The 18,209-nt window shown below is 37.1% G+C and overlaps 1 protein-coding gene across 6 annotated transcripts in view; it reads left to right on the top strand.

Moving 5' to 3' along the window:
- RBPJ (recombination signal binding protein for immunoglobulin kappa J region) overlaps window positions 1–18,209 on the top strand; it is a 237,907-nt gene that overhangs the window by 215,586 nt on the left and 4,112 nt on the right. For all 6 annotated transcript variants that reach the window (XM_040237974.1, XM_040237977.1, XM_040237979.1 and 3 more), the window contains 7 exons: window positions 2,194–2,359; window positions 5,071–5,245; window positions 10,490–10,627; window positions 10,783–10,895; window positions 16,044–16,184; window positions 17,467–17,622; window positions 17,983–18,086. In XM_040237974.1, the coding sequence (XP_040093908.1) occupies window positions 2,194–2,359; window positions 5,071–5,245; window positions 10,490–10,627; window positions 10,783–10,895; window positions 16,044–16,184; window positions 17,467–17,622; window positions 17,983–18,086 (993 nt within the window). The remainder of the gene's footprint in view (window positions 1–2,193; window positions 2,360–5,070; window positions 5,246–10,489; window positions 10,628–10,782; window positions 10,896–16,043; window positions 16,185–17,466; window positions 17,623–17,982; window positions 18,087–18,209) is intronic.

Consider the following 18,209-nt stretch of genomic DNA (forward strand, 5'->3'; position numbering starts at 1 on the left):
ATGGCAACAAGGAGAGTATACAGGCAAAAAAGCCACTCTGATTCCCTTCTCTTGACTTAGAAAAGTATGAGAAGACCCTCAGAAGGTTTCCTCCTCTCTCAGCCTGACCCTGCCAGCCTACTGGGTCTGCTCCCATCACGCCTGGTCCGCACCCTGTTGTACTCCTCTGTGCTCCAGCCACACGGGTCTGCTGATTCTCTGCTGTCTATTTCAGTCTTCCCTACTTCAGAGCTTTTGTGCTTGCTGTCCCCTCTTCTGAAACGCTCTCCCCGATACCCATGGCCATAGGTCCTAACTCAAGGTCACTTTCTTTAAGAAATGTTCCCTGGCCACTCTGGTGGCCACTTAACGTTTTTAAGTAACCCTTCCTTGCTTTATTTTTCTCCTCACCAGCGAAAATATATATGTTATTTTAGTCATCTACATTTTTTAAATTGTCTTTCTTATTAGAGTATGAATTCCATTAGGGCAAGGATTTTTGTTTACTAATATTTTTCCAGTGCCTGATACAGACTAGGAATGTAGTAAATTTTTGTGAATTAGTGAAAATTAAATAAACCCAGCTCACTTTTTATAAATTGTGTGTAGATTGCCTCTTAAGTTTGGTAGAGTTGAGCAAAATGTGGATGCCGTTGTTTATTTTGATTCAATTCAGTCAATATTATAGTAGGTGCTGAGGGGGAAGCAAACAAGTAGATACTACTCTGCTACCTTTAGGATGGACCGAGAACTAAATCCAGCATGATGGTATCTGTGTGTTTCTGTGCATGCACACACGTGTGTGTGTGTGTGTGAGAGAGAGAGAGAGACATATGCATGGATACACTTCTTTTTTTTAAAAGTCTGTACATTGTTGGCCTAAAAAGTGGTAAAATAATAAATTAGCTGCTAAATTTTAGAATTAGGAATTTCATATAAAACTTGATTTTCAGTGACTATTGGAAAATTGGAGGATGTGACCGACACGCAACCTCCATGCCCTTAGTTCAGCCATGTGGGGATGCTTGCAGTTCTCAGTTGTTTCCTTGACATCAGAGCCACACATGAGTGGGTGATGACCTTTGCGGTTAAGCTTTTTTTCCCCTTACAGTGAACTTAAAAGAATTAAGATAGAAATTTCTATGCTTATAGCTATATAAAAAGTGGGACTTGCCTTGAGGGTTTTGCATGTCAATAAAGAAGGGCATAGCAAAGAAGGGAAGGAACATGCATCTTTGGGTAATTAAAGAATATTTCTACTTATTTATTGTACACCTGGTCCACTCATTTAGATTACTTACCTGGCCACTATTTGAGTTTACTTGGCTATTATCCGAGTAGGTATTTGAGTTTTCAGGCCCCTTGATGAGACATGACATACTAATAAATATTTTAAAGTGTGTATAAGTCAATGTGTGTAATCAAGTGAAGGTGTTACCCCTATATAAGGACTGGATTGATGGTCTTCTGAATTAGGTAAAATGTGGGCCTTGAGCTAGACTTCGAAATAATCTAACTGCTAAGAGAAAATTATAAGAAAGTTATTCTAGGTGAGAAGAATTTTTGAGGGCAGATTATTGGCAACTAACAAATCTGTTGGTTGTCTTTGAGTTAAAGGGACACAATATATTGTTCTTTGATCCACATGCAGCAGGTGTTTAGGTTATAAGATACATATAAACTAATGATCCATTTTGCTCTTAATTCTTTTACTTACTTGTATTAATATTTTGGAAGTGTCTACTTTGGGCACTGCTCTGTTTTCCAGATTAATTACCAAATGAAGTTAAGAGTGATATCCATACCAAGAATTTCATTAATTAACAGTACATCATTTTCAGTAGACCTTAATCAGTAATTGCAGATTCTGTGGTGGTATACCCTATTTTTGTATATGTTGGAGTACACTGGATTTGGCTGAAGTGCAGATGTTCAAAACTCTGAGCTGTGTGAAAATTTATGTTCCCTGCTCTGAAAGTATCTAGGCTAAGTGAATGCGTAATGTCATTATAGATGAACCTTAACCAGAACAAATGAAGTATTGATTTCTGCGCTGTGGGTATGGTTATTTGCATTACAAAAGGCTTCACCAAAATGTTTCTTTAGGAGCTAACCTGATACAGTTCAACATGATTTTGTATTCATATGTTCAAGAAAAGGAAGTGCTTTCTTGAGTGTAATTGCATTGTGTTTCCTCCTCCCTCATTATTTTAGGTTTTTTTGCCCTCCTCCTTGTGTGTATCTCATGGGCAGTGGCTGGAAGAAAAAAAAAGAACAAATGGAACGCGATGGTTGTTCAGAACAAGAATCTCAACCATGTGCATTTATTGGAATAGGAAATAGTGACCAAGAAATGCAGCAACTGAACTTGGAAGGAAAGGTAAGTTTACATGGTTTCCTGTAAAGAGCACCATGATACCATAATGTAGTTTTCTTGTTTTTTTGTAGTGGTGATTTTTTTTTTTTTTTTTTGGATTTTATGGTTACTAGTAGCACTTTTTGAATATATAAATCAGAACTAGAATAACCTCTAATAGCTGAGGTCTAGTCATGACTCGTGAAACGTGAGCTTTGACATCTAAAGGTGGCACACAGTAAGCTTCCTCAGCTTGCTAACAGTTCTGGCAGGCTGTGAATCGTATTTCTATTGGGGGCCGATAATAAATTTACGAGGCTAATTGCCCATCCTTATAAGGGCATGATACTCAAATAACAATGAAAATAGATAGTTCACTAATGTTTTACTCTGCTCATTTAACCTTAGTCTTTTACTGGAAGCAAAGTATTAAATAAGTTGGTAATATCATAAATGTTTTATTTAGCTTCCGTGTGGAAGAGCACTATCTTGTGTCTACAGGAACACTGTGAATAGCTTTCGTCAAACTTTTAGGGATTTTCTTTGATTACTTTGTTAAGGAATGCAGTTTATGAGATAGTTTTACTAATTGTATTTTTTGAATTTAGAAAGCAGTTATCTCAGTCTGTACCTTTAGTACTCAAAAATAATTCTTTATTGACTTAGCATCAACTTGTTTTCTCTTGCTGTTAAAATTGAAAAATGGATATTTCTGATCTCAATGACCATATGAATGTCTTTTAAAATACTGTATAAATAGCTATTTTCTCACTCAGTAACTATTTGTTGAATGTCTTAGTGTTTGCTGTATTGTAGTTGACACTAGGGATGGGAATTGGAGGGCAAGGTTGAGGATGATGAACTAGGAGATTTGTACTCTCATTTAATTTTTTTAGTGATTGTACAGATAATGAGTCATTTTACAGATAATGAGCACTGAGAATAAAGAGCCTTAATATCAGTATCCTTCAAATTTGAGTGTGTTTCTGTCATTTATATTCTTATAATTGTTATCATTAATGCTTGTCAACTATGTATTTTAAGTTAGGTTTCAGAGAAAATTTAGTACTGTAAAGATTGTTTCATTTTAAAATAGAGCAATATAAAATATATCTGAGTTATAACTCTTGAGCCAAAGTTAAAAATATATTTGAGTAGTTGGTTGAACAAAGAGGCTTTGGTCACATCTCATGTATTTTTGTTATGTATGTCTCCAAGCTGTACACCTAGACATTTGTAATTGTGATTGATAATTAGATAGGTAGTGAGAAGCCCAGCTGTTTCATAGGTGACACAGTGGTGAAGAATCTGTCTGCCAGTGCAAGAGACATGAGAGACGTGGATTCAACCGCTGAGTCTGGAAGATCCCCTGGAGAAGGAAATGGCAGCCCACTCCAGTGTTCTTGCCTGGGAAATCCCGTGGACAGAGGGGCCTGGCAGGCTACAGTCCGTGGGATGGCAAAAGAATTGGACAGGACTTAGCAACTAAACAACAGCAACTGAACTTTATTGCTAGCTTTAACTGCTTCCAAGCAATTCTGAGGGCACTAATACCAAACAGAATGCCCACTTGCTTTTCTCAGCATCGTGGCTTAGTACATCTTTCATCAACTTCTGCCATTATATCATTTCCCCAAGCCCTAGAAATTTGCAGAAAATAATACCTGAGAGCTTGAGTATTAACCAATACTTAAAACACTTAATTACAGGGAAGTACAGTGTCTCTAAGCCAAAATTATGTGTTAATATTTAAGTTTTAATGAAAAATGCTATTAGAGGAGTCTATAGAGAATAAGATTGGTTGAGAGTCAGCAGAAGGCATTCCAGGGCAGAAAGAACAATATAATCATATGCTTGGACCATCAAGATACAAGAATGAGGTCAGTTTGGTTCCAGGTAGGCAAAGATGGACCAAGCAGTGAGATGGATGCTGAGCTTCAGAAAGTGGCACTTTACTCCTGTCTTACTTAACAACCATTCATTTAAGGTAATATTGTTTTCTTTCAATAGCGTGTTCATTGAATGGTACGATTAGTCATTATTGGGAAAGGAGGGATTTTATTTTGCATGTTGCATTCTTTTAATATTTATTACAACAAAGTTCTAGTATATGTAGCCCTTATTTTTATTATGGTCATGGTATTTGACTATATAGTTATATTTTGGATCTGATGTTTTTAAAATAATTTGTTAAATATTCATTTTCTTAGTTTTTGTCTTACACAGTTGAAGCTAGGTAAGCTATGCAACATGAATTTTTACCCTAATTAGCACTTGAATTTTTATTTTTAAGAATTACATGCCCTATACCTCTGTTGCTAGTATTGTTTTGTTTCTATAATTCAAATTCTACAATTCAGATATTTCTATAGACTTTTCTAGCATTATATTTTGTATTTCTTTTTCATTTCAAGGCAAATGTATTTATTACCTAAAGGTCTTGATAATTCTGTAAATAGATGTAGAGCTATATAAAACAATAAAAGATTATTTTTTTAAAGTCTTTTGAGAGGGGGAAACAGAATAATACAGTGTTGGTATTGTAGACTCAGTAAGGAAGATTTTGTACTTTGTTTTCAGAGATCAATTTCAGTACTTTATACAGTTGGTTTTATCAGCTGTTCAGTGGAATTACTGCCTTTAGTCTGATCAAACTTAGCCATAGCCTTATTGAGTTATTTGTACATAGCTGACAGGGTTTTGATGCTATTAAGACTTATCCTTTTCTTTCACAGAACTATTGCACAGCCAAAACATTGTATATATCTGATTCAGACAAGAGAAAGCACTTCATGCTGTCTGTAAAGATGTTCTATGGCAACAGTGATGACATTGGTGTGTTCCTAAGCAAGCGGATAAAAGTCATCTCCAAACCTTCCAAAAAGAAGCAGTCACTGAAAAATGCTGACCGTGTGTATACTTGTTTTCTTTTTTTCCCCTCAACTCCCAATATGAATTAATAGGACTAATTCAACTATTTTTTAAATTAAAATTTCTTTTTCAGTAGCCAGTTCATTTTTTTAAAGTATTTTTTTTGTCTTCACTTTATCTGAAAAAGTCATATTCAGTTATTGCTGCTGCTTTGTTGTCTTTTTTCTCTAATTAAAAATGGGCAACACCTGGTGTAGCAAAGTGGTTCTTAACCAGAATTGCTTCCTCACTGCTCCCCAGAGGCATTAGGAGAAATGGGAGTTTCCTTTTGCTGTCAGTGACTAGAGGGAGTGATGTTAGCATTGAGTGTCTAAATATCCTGCAGTGTGCAAGATGATTCCTATTCCACAAGAATTGATTCACTCAGAATATCAGAACACCTCTTTGAGAAGCACTGTTATATCAAATGGACTTTGGAAGGCCATCATGAAAACCTAAAAAAAATTTAACATGGTTGTCTGGCAGACTGCTGTTTCTGCACATTTTTAGATTTTCACCGGTAAATGCTGTTTGAATTATACATTTCAACTTCTATACCCATTTTTCTTTTTTTCTTTTGACTTTTTATTATGAAAACTTTCAAACTTACATGAAAGGGGTAGTGTTGATATAAGGTGACCAACCACCAAACCTCAACAGATTTTACCAATTCTGTTTTATCATTTCTGTCACCACCAACTCTTCTTCCTCCTCCAGTTGCTGGAATTTTTTAATGTAAATCTTAGACATCCTGTCCGTTCAATCATTTCTGTAGTGGTGACTCTTAACAGAAAGTCTTCCTTTAAAACGTCATTATACCCAACAGAAGTTGATGATAGTGCTTCAATGCCATCTACTGGCCAGTCCACGTGCAGGCTGATCACACTCTCTCAAAAGACCTTTTCACAGTTGTGGTTTTGTTGTTTTGTTTTCTTCAGTAGTGGCTTGTTCCAAACTTGGATCCAAACAGGGTTCATATATTTTAACCTGAAATAGTTTCTGTTCTTTCTACTAGCCTTTTTTTTTTTTCTTTCTCTGTTATTTCTTTGTTGAAATTGGGTGATTTTTTTCCTATGCAATTTCCATATTCTGAATCTGACTGATATGTGTTTCCTCTGTCTCTCATATCTCCTATAAACTGTTGATTAGACCTAAAGACCTTCATTTTAGAATTAGCTGGTTCTGCATATGTTCATTTCTCTCAGATCAGAAGTCTTATTGTCTGGTTATCCCACTTCTGGTCACACTAAGGCTGGTTATAGTAAGTTGAGTTGTTAGTCTAATCCAACAGTTACAAAATTCCTCAGGAAACTTTAACCAAATGATTTTAGTAGTCCTTCATCATGGTTGCAAAATAGTGGCGTTTCTGATTGTTTTATTCTTAATTTGTGTTTGTTAGCTGTTTGCTTAAAATGTAGTCTATGAAGAAAAGGCAGGATAAGTGCTTGTCTACTAATTTGCAGAATAATAGTTTCATTCTTTGAAGGCGAGGTTTTAGGATTTTGGTTAATTTGCTTGTTTTTACTTTGTTTTCTGTTTTCTGTTTTTTTTTTTTAATGAATTTATGGGATGTTATATAGTGGGTGGTTTTTAGTCTGCTTTAGTCATTATTGTTATGGAAATTTCAAACATACTAAAGTAGAGTTGCATAGTAACATGAAACCTCTTGTGTTTATCCTCTAATGTTTCATCAGTGATCGTAACTTCAGGCCAGTCTTATTCATCTTCATCTGTAACCCTACTCCACCCACACTTTTCTCTGCCTTCATTTTAGTCTGATGCAAATCCAAGACTGTTTCTATGAGCCTCTGAAAGATAGTGTCTCTTTGTATTCTAATATAATTATACCATGATCACACAAAAACAAACATAAAACAACTATAAAAAGAAGTAATGTCTTAGTATCATTAAATACCTAGTCAGTGCTCAAATTGAAAATTGTCTAAAATGTGTGTGGGGGTTGAGAGGTTGTGGTTAGCCATTGGTTTGAATCAAAATTCAAATATGATTCACCAGATATTATATGTTGTGTTGACATGTCATTGAATTTTCTTTTTAAATTTGTGGATTTTTCTCTTCATCTTTCTCTCTCTCATATTTATTTATTCAAGAGGCTAAGTCAGTTGACTATGAGAGATTTTAAAATACTGGATTTCAATAATTGTATTCCCTTGGTGTAGTTTAATGTATTTTCTGTAAATTGGTAGTGTCAAAGAGAAACAGAACTGGACATTAAAGGTGGTAAAAGCACATTTTATTCACTACATTTGCAATAGGGAAAAGACCTTTCAGTATAGAGCTGAGCTCAATTACAAATACAACAAGGACAAGTGGGATTTATAGTCAAGGAGCAGAGTTGAACGTGTCAGTAGGTGGAAAGTTACTAAGAGGAGACATCGAGGGTGTGGGTATTCTTGACGAGAATTTTTATAAAGATAGGCCAAGTTGATCAGATGGACTTTCTGGGTGGCTTAGAGGATAAGAATTCATCTGCCAGTACAGAAGACACAGGTTTGATTCCTGGGTCAGGAATATCCCCTGGAGAGGAAATGGCAACCCACTCCAGTGTTCTTGCCTGGGAAATCCAATGGACAGAAGAGGCTGGAGGGCTATATAATTCCTGGGGCCACAAAAGAGTTGCACATGACTTAGTGATTTAACAAGAACAAGATGATTAGATATAAAGGTGGAGGGAAAAAACTTGATCAGATATCAAGGATGGAAGGATGACTTAGCAGGATTCTTGGCAATAACTGGGCTAGCTAAGCCAATATTGGGACCCAAGGAAGAGTCTCCATGGGTAAAGGGCTCAGAGGAACCTGTCTGAAGTTTGGTTAAGGAGAGAGTCCTTGTCAGTAGTTAATTTAGAAACTTGATCAGATTTCAGTTTGTTGTTATTTGTTGCTGGAGGGCAAGCCTGCTTCACAGTAGTAATATATAGTGTTCTTGCATCAGTTCAGTTCAGTTCAGTTGCTCAGTCGTGTCTGACTCTTTGCGACCCCATGGACTGCAGCATGCCGGGCCTCCCTGTCCATCACCAACTCCCAAAGTTTACTCAAGCTCATGTCCATTGAGTCAGTGACGCCATCCAACCACCTCATCCTCTGTCATCCCCTTCTCCTCCCGCCTTCAATCTTTCCCAGCATCAGGGTCTTTTCCAGTGAGTCAGTTCTTTGCATCAGATGGCCAAAGTATTGGAGTTTCAACGTCACCATCAGTCCTTCCAATGAATATTCAGAACTGATTTCCTTTAAGATTGACTGGTTGGATCTCCTTGCAGTCCAAGGGACTCTCAAGAGTCTTCTCCAACACCACAGTTCAAAAGCATCAATTCTTCAGCGCTCAGCTTTCTTCACAGTCCAACTTTCACATCCATACATAACCACTGGAAAAACCATAGCCTTGACTAGACTGACCTTCATTGGCAAAGTAATGTCTCTGCTTTTTAATATGCTGTCTAGGTTGGTCATAACTTTCCTTCCAAGGAGCAAGCATCTTTTAATTTCATGGCTGCAGTCACCATCTGCGGTGATTTTACAGCCCAGAAAAATAAAGTCTGCCACTGTTTCCACTGTTTCTCCATCTGTTTGCCATGAAGTGATAGGACCGGATGCCATGATTGTAGTTTTTCTACAGTTTGTTGTGATCCACACCGTCAAAGTCTTTGGCATAGTCAGTAAAGCAGAAATAGATGTTTTTCTGGAACTCTCTTGTTTTTTCAATGATCCAGCGGATGTTGGCAATTTGATCTCTGATTCCTCTGTCTTTTCTAAAACCAGCTCGAACATTTGGAAGTTTACAGTTCACGTATTGCTGAAGCCTAGCTTGGAGAATTTTGAGCATTACTTTACTAGCGTGTTAGATGAGTCCAATTGTGTGGTAGTTTGAGCATTCTTTGGCCTTGCCTTTCTTTGGGATTGGAATGAAAACTGACCTTTTCCAGTCCTGTGGCCACTGCTGCGTTTTTCAAATTTGCTGGCATATTGAGTGCAGCACTTTCACAGCATCATCTTTTAGGATTTGAAATAGCTCAACTGGATTCCATCACCTCCACTAGTTTTGTTCGTAATGATGCTTCCTAAGGCCCACTTGACTTCACATTCCAGGATGTCTGGCTCTAGGTGAGTGAGTACACCATCATGATTATCTGGGTCGTGAAGATCTTTTTTATGTAGTTATTCTATGTGTTCTTGCATCAGGAGGCATTTAATGCCATGTATTTAAGTTGTTTCCAGTTCAGTTGTGCAGCACGGCCAGGTGGCTAAAGAATCTGCTTGCCAGTGCAGGAGATGCAAGAGACTCGGGTTCAATTCCTGAATTAGGAAGATTCCCCTGGAGAAGGAAATGGCAACCCCACTCCAGTATTTTTGCCTGGAGAATCCCTTGGACAGAGAAGCCTGGCAGGCTATAGTCCATGGGGTCACAAAGAGTCAGATACGATTGAGCATGCACAGATGTCTTAAGCCAATTCAAATTATAGGATTTTATTTAAAGTCTTTAATTTTGTATTTCTGTTGATTATTGAGTTTTTTGATGGCAGAGAACGTATTTCATTTATAGAGTATTTTTCCTGCTTACATAGATGTGGTTGGTTTTTCAAGAAATGTCATGCAGTGCTATACTTTAAGGTATTTAGAAGGAAGCAAAATCTCTAAAGTCACAGTATCCAGAGGCAATTGCCATCACCTTTGGTAAACAACCTTCTAGACCCCTCTCTTTGAATATATTCCATGGGATTATATATGAGTACGTGGAGACATATGTTATCACATAAAAATGTATATGTTTACCTAATGAAACCACAGTATAGGCTGCTTTGCATTCAGTGATATATCAGGGAGATATTTTCTCATCAGTGCATTTAAATACACATTATTCAGTTAGGTCAATGATATTATGTTTTATTTAATCAATTTCTTGTCATTTGACACCTATAATTTTAAAAGTAACTTCCTTTTAAAAAACAGCACTGTGTTAAATATATTATACAACACTCGTTTAAAAATCATTTTTATGGGCATATTATATATCTGTAGCTTAACATTATTATTAAAAGAGTTACCCTGACTTCTGGGGGAGTATTATCTGTATTTTCTTGGAGGGTTTGAAATAAGTGTTAGCAGAAGCCATTAATTATTATAGTAAAGAATAGTCATAACTTAACAGGTACTGGTCCCTTCTTGCTCTTTACTGTTACCCTACCCGCACCCCTCAATCATGTAAATAGCTGTTTTTTCTTTGCAGTCTGCATTGCCTCAGGAACAAAGGTGGCTCTGTTTAATAGACTCCGATCCCAGACAGTTAGCACCAGATACTTGCATGTAGAAGGAGGTAATTTCCATGCCAGTTCTCAACAGTGGGGAGCATTTTACATTCATCTCTGTGAGTATAAAAATATGCATTTGGTTTTTTTAGTGTGAAATTAAATTTTTTTTAAATAATAAAGACTTACAGATATATTTAGTTTTGTCATTTTTATAAGCAGATTAATAAAATTTAAAGATGATAATTTGATCTCTGTTTCCATCACACTGCAGTGGATGATGATGAATCAGAAGGAGAAGAATTCACAGTCCGCGATGGATACATCCATTATGGACAAACAGTCAAACTTGTGTGTTCAGTTACTGGCATGGCACTCCCAAGATTGGTATGGCCTTAATGACCTCATGATTGTTTATAATAAATTTTGACAGCTTTCCCCTTTTTTTGGGTTATCTGGACGATAGAGGGCAGTCTAAAGTTACATTATGATTTATCTTCTTAGCTAATATAGGTTCATTATTCATTCTTTGTGGTGCTTGCTCCATCCTGCCACAGGCCCAAGTTTTCAAAAGCACAGAAATTGTAAATTTCTTTAAAAATATAAGCATAGTTTTTGCTAGTTTACCCTCCTGCAAAAAGATAGAGATAGTGTTTGGGCTTTTTGAAATAGTAAAAAACTGGTTTTCTTAGCAAAATGAACCAAAAGCCTCTTATACATTCTGCATCATATTCCCCCTTGTTTTCTGAAATAACACAATTTAGTTGTATTAAAGATGGAAGTTTATGAGTAAGTTCGATTCAAGGTCAGCTTAGGGGAGGGGCTGAGCGAATGGAAGAACTTTAGTATTACTTTTCTGAATATGCTTTGTATCTCTTTGATGAATATTTCATTGGCTGATATTTTCTGATGTTATCTATAATTATCTAAGTTAATGCATCAACTTGTGGGTTTTGTTATATTTTTCTGTGTTGTGGTTGTACAAGGTGATTTTATTTCCCATTTCAACTTAAAGCCAAAATATGTGAACCATAGTAATATAAATTTATAAAACTTGAACCTAAGATAGATTATAAAAGGGAGAAAGGTAGGGAAAGAAGGGTGCATAAATTAGGAAGACGCAAACCAAAAAACAGACTGAATAAATTTTACTAAAGTTCTCTTCTTATTTATTCTGTGTCACTATATTCCAAGGATAATGTTTATTTGCTTCGGCGTTAAATGCTTGTACTTTGGAGGCACAATTCAGAGGCTTATGTCTCTGACCAGCAATAACTTATATATAGGCCACTGAAAAGACTGACTCAAATGTAAAAATGGTCTTTTCATTTAGTTTCATGTAAAGTACCAGTCTGCCTTGCTTGAAAGTCATCTTTAATTGAATATTTTTACATTGAAAACTGTGTGGCTCTCATTATAAAACTGTTGAAATAAAAAAACATGATCCAGAGAATGCCTTAGGAGAAGTGGCGGTACCATCGTTAGCATTGTTAACAGTAAACACTTCTTTCTAGAGATCATGTGACTGAGGCATTAGTTTCATAGCTAGGCATCAGAATCATAGCTAGGCTTTATATGGTCTACACTACTTTCTGCCTTCCTTTTCATCCACTTACATGCAGTTTTCAATGAAAACATGTTTTTCAGAGGAAGCATTCTATAGTTTTCATATGCTTTTAAGAAGGATAATACTGCCTTAATATCTAAAGTTTGCGTTTTATGTGTCCTAGAATATTAGCCTTATTAGAGATCCTTGCTTGATGAACACTGTCCCCCCAAGACCAATTTCAGTGGGATGAAGGTCTTAGTGAGAAATCCTGGTTTGAGTACTTTGGGAACAAGCACAATCTATGTAGCCAACTAATAAAAAACACCAGTTAAAATTTGTCTCATGTTCTCAAGTCTGTCAGATACCCCAGAAATTTGAGACATCTAACATCTGTTAGATAAACTAATCAGCATAAATTTAGCCTGGGTATTTACAAGATATAGTGTTAAGAGTATGAATAAGGTGTGTTTTCTGTCATTAAGGGCTGCATCCCAGTTACCTAAGAAGTATAGTAAACACTGTACCAGTGACCTACAGAGCCAGCAAAGAGGAGAGAGCGCTGGTTGGAGTAACTCCTGGTGTTAGAATTCATCACTTTCTCATCACACATAGCTCATTATAATATTCACACTACCTGGCTTCTCAGATTTCTTTCCTCTTCTTAATAATTAGAAATTATCACAGCAAGTTTTTGATACCAAATAGTAGGGGTCATCTTTGGTTTGTTTATTGGTGAGACCAGGTCACTCAGCAGTGTCTATGTCCAGAGAGCTATTGTGAGAAATAAAATTGAACCAAACATGACCCATGTTCTCAGTATGCTCATTATTATTAAGTAGTGGAGAAACAGTAGATTACAGGAATAAAGCTGTTGGCAGATCTTGATTCTTATGTGGTGAAGTCATAAATGAGTGTGGTAGACTTACAGGAAGTTTTAGGCTTACCTCATTCAGAATTCACTATTTCTCTAAAATTCAAGCATTGTTAAACTTAAATACAGCTTTAAGGCTAGAGTTGAATGGAAACATTTTCCTTAAGTTTATTAATTAGTCTCACAGAATATATTAGAAAATATAATTGCTAAAAGTGTACTGTCTCTGTTTAAACTTGAAAATTAGTGGTGATATAAGTAGAGTGACAAATATTCAGATAAACTGCAGAGCTAAAAATATGTAAATATGAAGAATGCTGACTTTAAAGATCAGGATTTTTAATAGTTGTGGCTTAGGTGGAAAAAAATGATCATGGAATATAAATTAGGTGTGTGAATCAAGTAATAAAAACCCAATAGAAACCCATAATATTTATAGCACTGTTCTGAGCACTTTTACAAATATCAATTCATTTAACCCTTCAAAATTCTGTCAGTTATTAAGAATGTCCATTGTATTGCTCATTGTATGTCCAATGAGCAAAGTATTATAGTTCTACATGTATATGTGCATTCTACAAAAGCCCTGAACCTTCCACAGGCCAGTCACTGTCTAGATGCTGGTGATACATTGGTGAACAAGGTAGACTTCCTTTCCTCTTGGAGCTTATGTTTTGGTAGGGCAATAGACAAAAAAAAACAGGATAAATGCATAGGGAAATGGGAGAGCTAACAGTGGTCAGAGAAGTCTTTAAGAAGTGGGGCTATTTGAACACAGACCACAGTGAAGTTGGGAAACAGAAACTGGGTGTGGAGCGTTTCAGGCTGACAGAATGAGAGCAGAAAGAACTGAGGACAGAAATGGGTGAGGACTGGCAAGGAAGCCATGGTAGCTAGAGCTCAGGGAGGAGTGGAGAGGGCAGGTGCCAGGAGATGATGCTGCAAAGAAGCCATGGGCAGCATCTGGTCAAATCCCTCTCTCTGTCTAGGGTAAAACTTTCTGTTACCTATGTACAGTAGGAGGCCACTGGAGGCTCTCACAGAGAATGATGGCTGGTTTATGTCTGGAAGAATAATTCTGGCTGCTTTGTGAGTAAGAGCATAGGGAGATATAGCGGTGGAAGCAAAGAGAAAGATGACTTGGCTTATGTCATGATTCAGGCAAGAAGCTGATGATGATACCTTAAACCAAGATGGTACTGGTAAGGGGATGAAAGGTGACTGATTTATTTGAAAGTAGACTGAACAGAATTTGTTGACAGATGGCATGTAAGGAAAGTAGGGAGTCAAAGATGACTCCACGGTTTTAGGATTGAGTGAACATGATGTCATTTATTGAGCTTAGGAAGAAATAAAAAAATTATATTTTTGATTGAGATAGCTATTAATAGACATTTTAAGTGGAACTGTTGAATAGGTAGGTAAATATACAAGTTGAGTGCTTGAGAAAGGCTATGACTGGAGAAAAATTTAGGAATTGCCAGCCTCTAAAGCTTAGACGGTAAAGAATCTGGCTGCAATGAAGGAGACCCAGGTTCGATCCCTGGGTCGGAAAGATCTCTGGAGAAGGGAAGGGCAATCTACTCCAATATTCTTGCCTGGAGAATCCCATGGGCAGAGGAGCATGGCGGGCCACAGTCCATGGGGTCGCAAAGAGTCAGACACGACTGAGTGACTAACACTACTATTACCTCTAAAGAGAATAGAAAGTCTGTAGAGTATAGGGAGAGGGAAAGAGATCTGGGGACTCGGCTCTGGAGCACTAAAGGCAGTTAGAGCAGGAGTATTTCTGAAGGAAGAATGTGTGGGTTAGATGCTTCTGAGGAAGCTAAGGTGAGGACAGAGAGGTGCTCATGGGATTCATCTGTCTTGAAGTCCTTAAGGACCTCACCAAGAGCAATTTTGAAACACAAAGTTGGAGAGATTTCAGGAGATGAGATGGTGAGGAAGAGGAGTTTTGCTATAAAGGGGAACAGAGAAATGGGGTGGTGAGAGGGAAGAAGGACATGTAGTCAAGGAAGAGGTTTCTTCTTTTTTTTAATGTCAGTGACTGGAGACTGTTTATTGATTTGCCATACTACTTGGTATGCAGGCCACACCACTTGGTATGCAGGATCTTAGCTCCCCAGCCAGGGATAGAACCCATGCCTCCTGCTTTGGGAGCATGGAATCTTAACCACTAGACCACCAGGGAAGTCCCAAGAAGGGGGTTTCTTTATTTCTGATTTAAAGATGAGAAGTAGTTCCAACATGTTTGTATGCTGTTGAGAGTAATCTTCACAGTCCTCAAACACTTAGTGATTACCTTCCGTGTGATAAGTAACACTGAAGGTTTGAATAGTATTATCTTTCAGATAACCTGTGTGTTTTGTGGAATATTTGTAGTGTAAGGTCATACTATATAATGGAAAGAGTTCAAGCTGGGCAGGCAGCCAGCCTTGGAATCATGGCTTTGGTTCTTCAGCTACTGACCAGGTGAATTTGAAGAGCTTAACCTGACCTCTGAGTCTGTTTCCTAATCTGCAGAATGATGCCTATTTTATGTTAAAACAAAGCAACAGCATGTAAGTGTGATAATGGACTTAGGTACTAACTAGCATACCCATAGTGACCTTTAGAGATAATTTTCCCTGTGATGTTAGAATATTTGTCATTGTGTGTTATTGGAGAGGCCATCTGAACTTGCTACTCAAAATACAATTCATACACCAGCAGGATGAACATCAGCTGGAAATTAGCCAGAAGTGCAAAATATCAGGCCCTCTCTGTGATTTGCAGACTCAGAACAGATGTATGTTTAACAGGAACCGCATATGATTTGTACGGATGTCAAAGTTTGAAAAGCACAGATTTAGAAAGCAAGTGCCTGCCTGCCCTATTGTTTTTAGGAGTTGGTGGGAGAAGGCAACATCTCCGCATTCTTGTGCTTGCAATTTAAAAGTATTTTTATGCCTAACTTTATTGTTTGTAAATGCTGTTGTGTATGAAGATATGTGACAGGTATCTGTGATGTGTTATTTCATGGCAGATTCTTGCCAAGGACTCTCTTAACAGTGTAGGAAATGAAGACTCTCCATTTGTGATGACCTTTCCTTTTGTAATTGTTGAAATGCAGATAATTAGGAAGGTTGATAAGCAGACTGCGTTACTGGATGCCGATGATCCTGTGTCACAGCTCCACAAATGTGCATTTTACCTTAAGGATACAGAAAGAATGTACTTGTGCCTTTCTCAAGAAAGAATAATCCAGTTTCAGGTATGTTTATAAATTGCTGGTAAAATCTAAAATGTGCCAACTGTTAGGTTAGCAGGATTCAGAAACATGAAACTTTCATTTAAAAAATGTTAATAGTATTCAAATACATGAATCTGTGTTCAGGTATTTATCCCGATTTCAAGGGTCCTTAGCCCACATGTTCTTCAGACATGGTAGTCGTTCTGCCTCAAAGAACTCAAAACTATGAGAATGTTCTAAGAGAAGCCGTTAACATCTAATTCTGAGGGATGAAAAGTTCTTCAGATTATCCAAAAGTAGATGTTGGGTGTTGAGAGAGTCTCCTGAAATGTGTGCAGACAACACTGTATATAGTGGTGCACATTTTGGAGGAGGGTTCATAATTCTCATCAGATTTATATTGGGGTCTTCTAAGGTAGTAATGATGACATGTTAGAAGCTAATTAATCAAAATCTAATTTTTAACTATTGACTCAGAAGACCTTTATGAGGACGTTTATGACATGAATAAATGATTTAATAGAATAGTTACACTTCCACATGAGACTCATTTGTGGACATTTAGAGACTTTTTCCAGCAAGATGGTCACACACAGCTGGTCTCCTCAGCCCAGCACTGATGGTCTGGCCTAGGTGTTTCGAAGTAGGATAGGGGATTGCCGTTCACATCTTGGTTCCTTCCTGCTGAAAGTACAGAAGTTTCTATAGTTCTGTAGGTAGGAGGGAACTTCCATTCTCTCTTTCTTTTGTTGTTGTCATTTAGTCACTCAGCCGTTTTCTACTCTTTGTGACCCCCTGGGCATAGCCTGCCAGGCTCTTCTGTCCATGACATTTCCCAGGCAAGAATACTGGAGTGGGTTGCCATTTCCTTCTCCAGGGGATCTTCCAAGCCCAGGGATTCAACCATGTCTCCTGCATTGGCAGGTGGATTCTACACCATTGAGCCACCAGGGAAGCCCCCCTCTCTCTTAGGGATCTCTGAAGCATTTTAAGTAGCTAATTATATCACATATACTGATCTTTTATTAAAGAAATTATACAGGTACTGGTGTAATTTTACTTAAATGGTTATTCTGAAAGGTATTATTAATTTTTAGTATGTCACAAATAGTTTATATTAAAAGAAAACTAGCCTTACGTGAGGTTTCCATATTAATATTCTATTTTTAATTAGGAGTTGGAAAAGTATGGTGCCTGGGAAGTTTGTAAATTGGTACTAAATTCTCTTCATGAGTGTTACTTTGTTAAAATTGTCTTATAATACCACAATGTATATAATTTATAACTGTTCTTTTTTTCCAAGGCCACTCCATGCCCAAAAGAACCAAATAAAGAGATGATAAATGATGGAGCTTCCTGGACAATCATTAGTACGGATAAGGCAGAGTATACATTTTATGAGGGAATGGGCCCTGTCCTTGCCCCAGTCACACCTGTGCCTGTCGTAGAAAGTCTTCAGGTGAGACCTCTTACAAGTTGACTTCAGCTTTTTGCAACTGTTCAGCTATGACGTGGCATAATTTTACTTCACAATAAATTTGATTTTTCTTCAAATCCTGTGATGTGGAGGGTTTCTTACACAGTGAGGAAGAAGAAAATCAGAGGAACACACATAATTTTAGCTAGAAAATTTAAATGTAAATCAGTTTGTATATCAAGAGTTTTAGTTCACTTTGTCTTTATAATCATGTTGTTTAAAGGAAGTATTTTAATTATCTTTTTTTTTTGCACATGATAGTTGAATGAAAAACTCATCTGTATACTTTAGTGAAAAACGAAAAGTTTCCTCAACGTTGTTTTGATTTTCTGTGAATTGCAGTTGAATGGCGGTGGGGACGTAGCAATGCTTGAACTTACAGGACAGAATTTCACTCCAAATTTACGAGTGTGGTTTGGGGATGTAGAAGCTGAAACTATGTACAGGTACTTAATACAATTTTTTACATCATCAAGAGTTTTTGATGGGGGTGGGTATGTGAGACTCTTTCCCAAGAGTCCTGTATTAAGAGGTTAATTGTCCTGTATTAAGCCACCTTGTTTTTAAGT

The sequence above is a fragment of the Oryx dammah genome, unplaced genomic scaffold, assembly GCF_014754425.2.
Source record: "Oryx dammah isolate SB20612 unplaced genomic scaffold, SCBI_Odam_1.1 HiC_scaffold_3, whole genome shotgun sequence".
NCBI classification, from domain to species: domain Eukaryota; kingdom Metazoa; phylum Chordata; class Mammalia; order Artiodactyla; family Bovidae; genus Oryx; species Oryx dammah.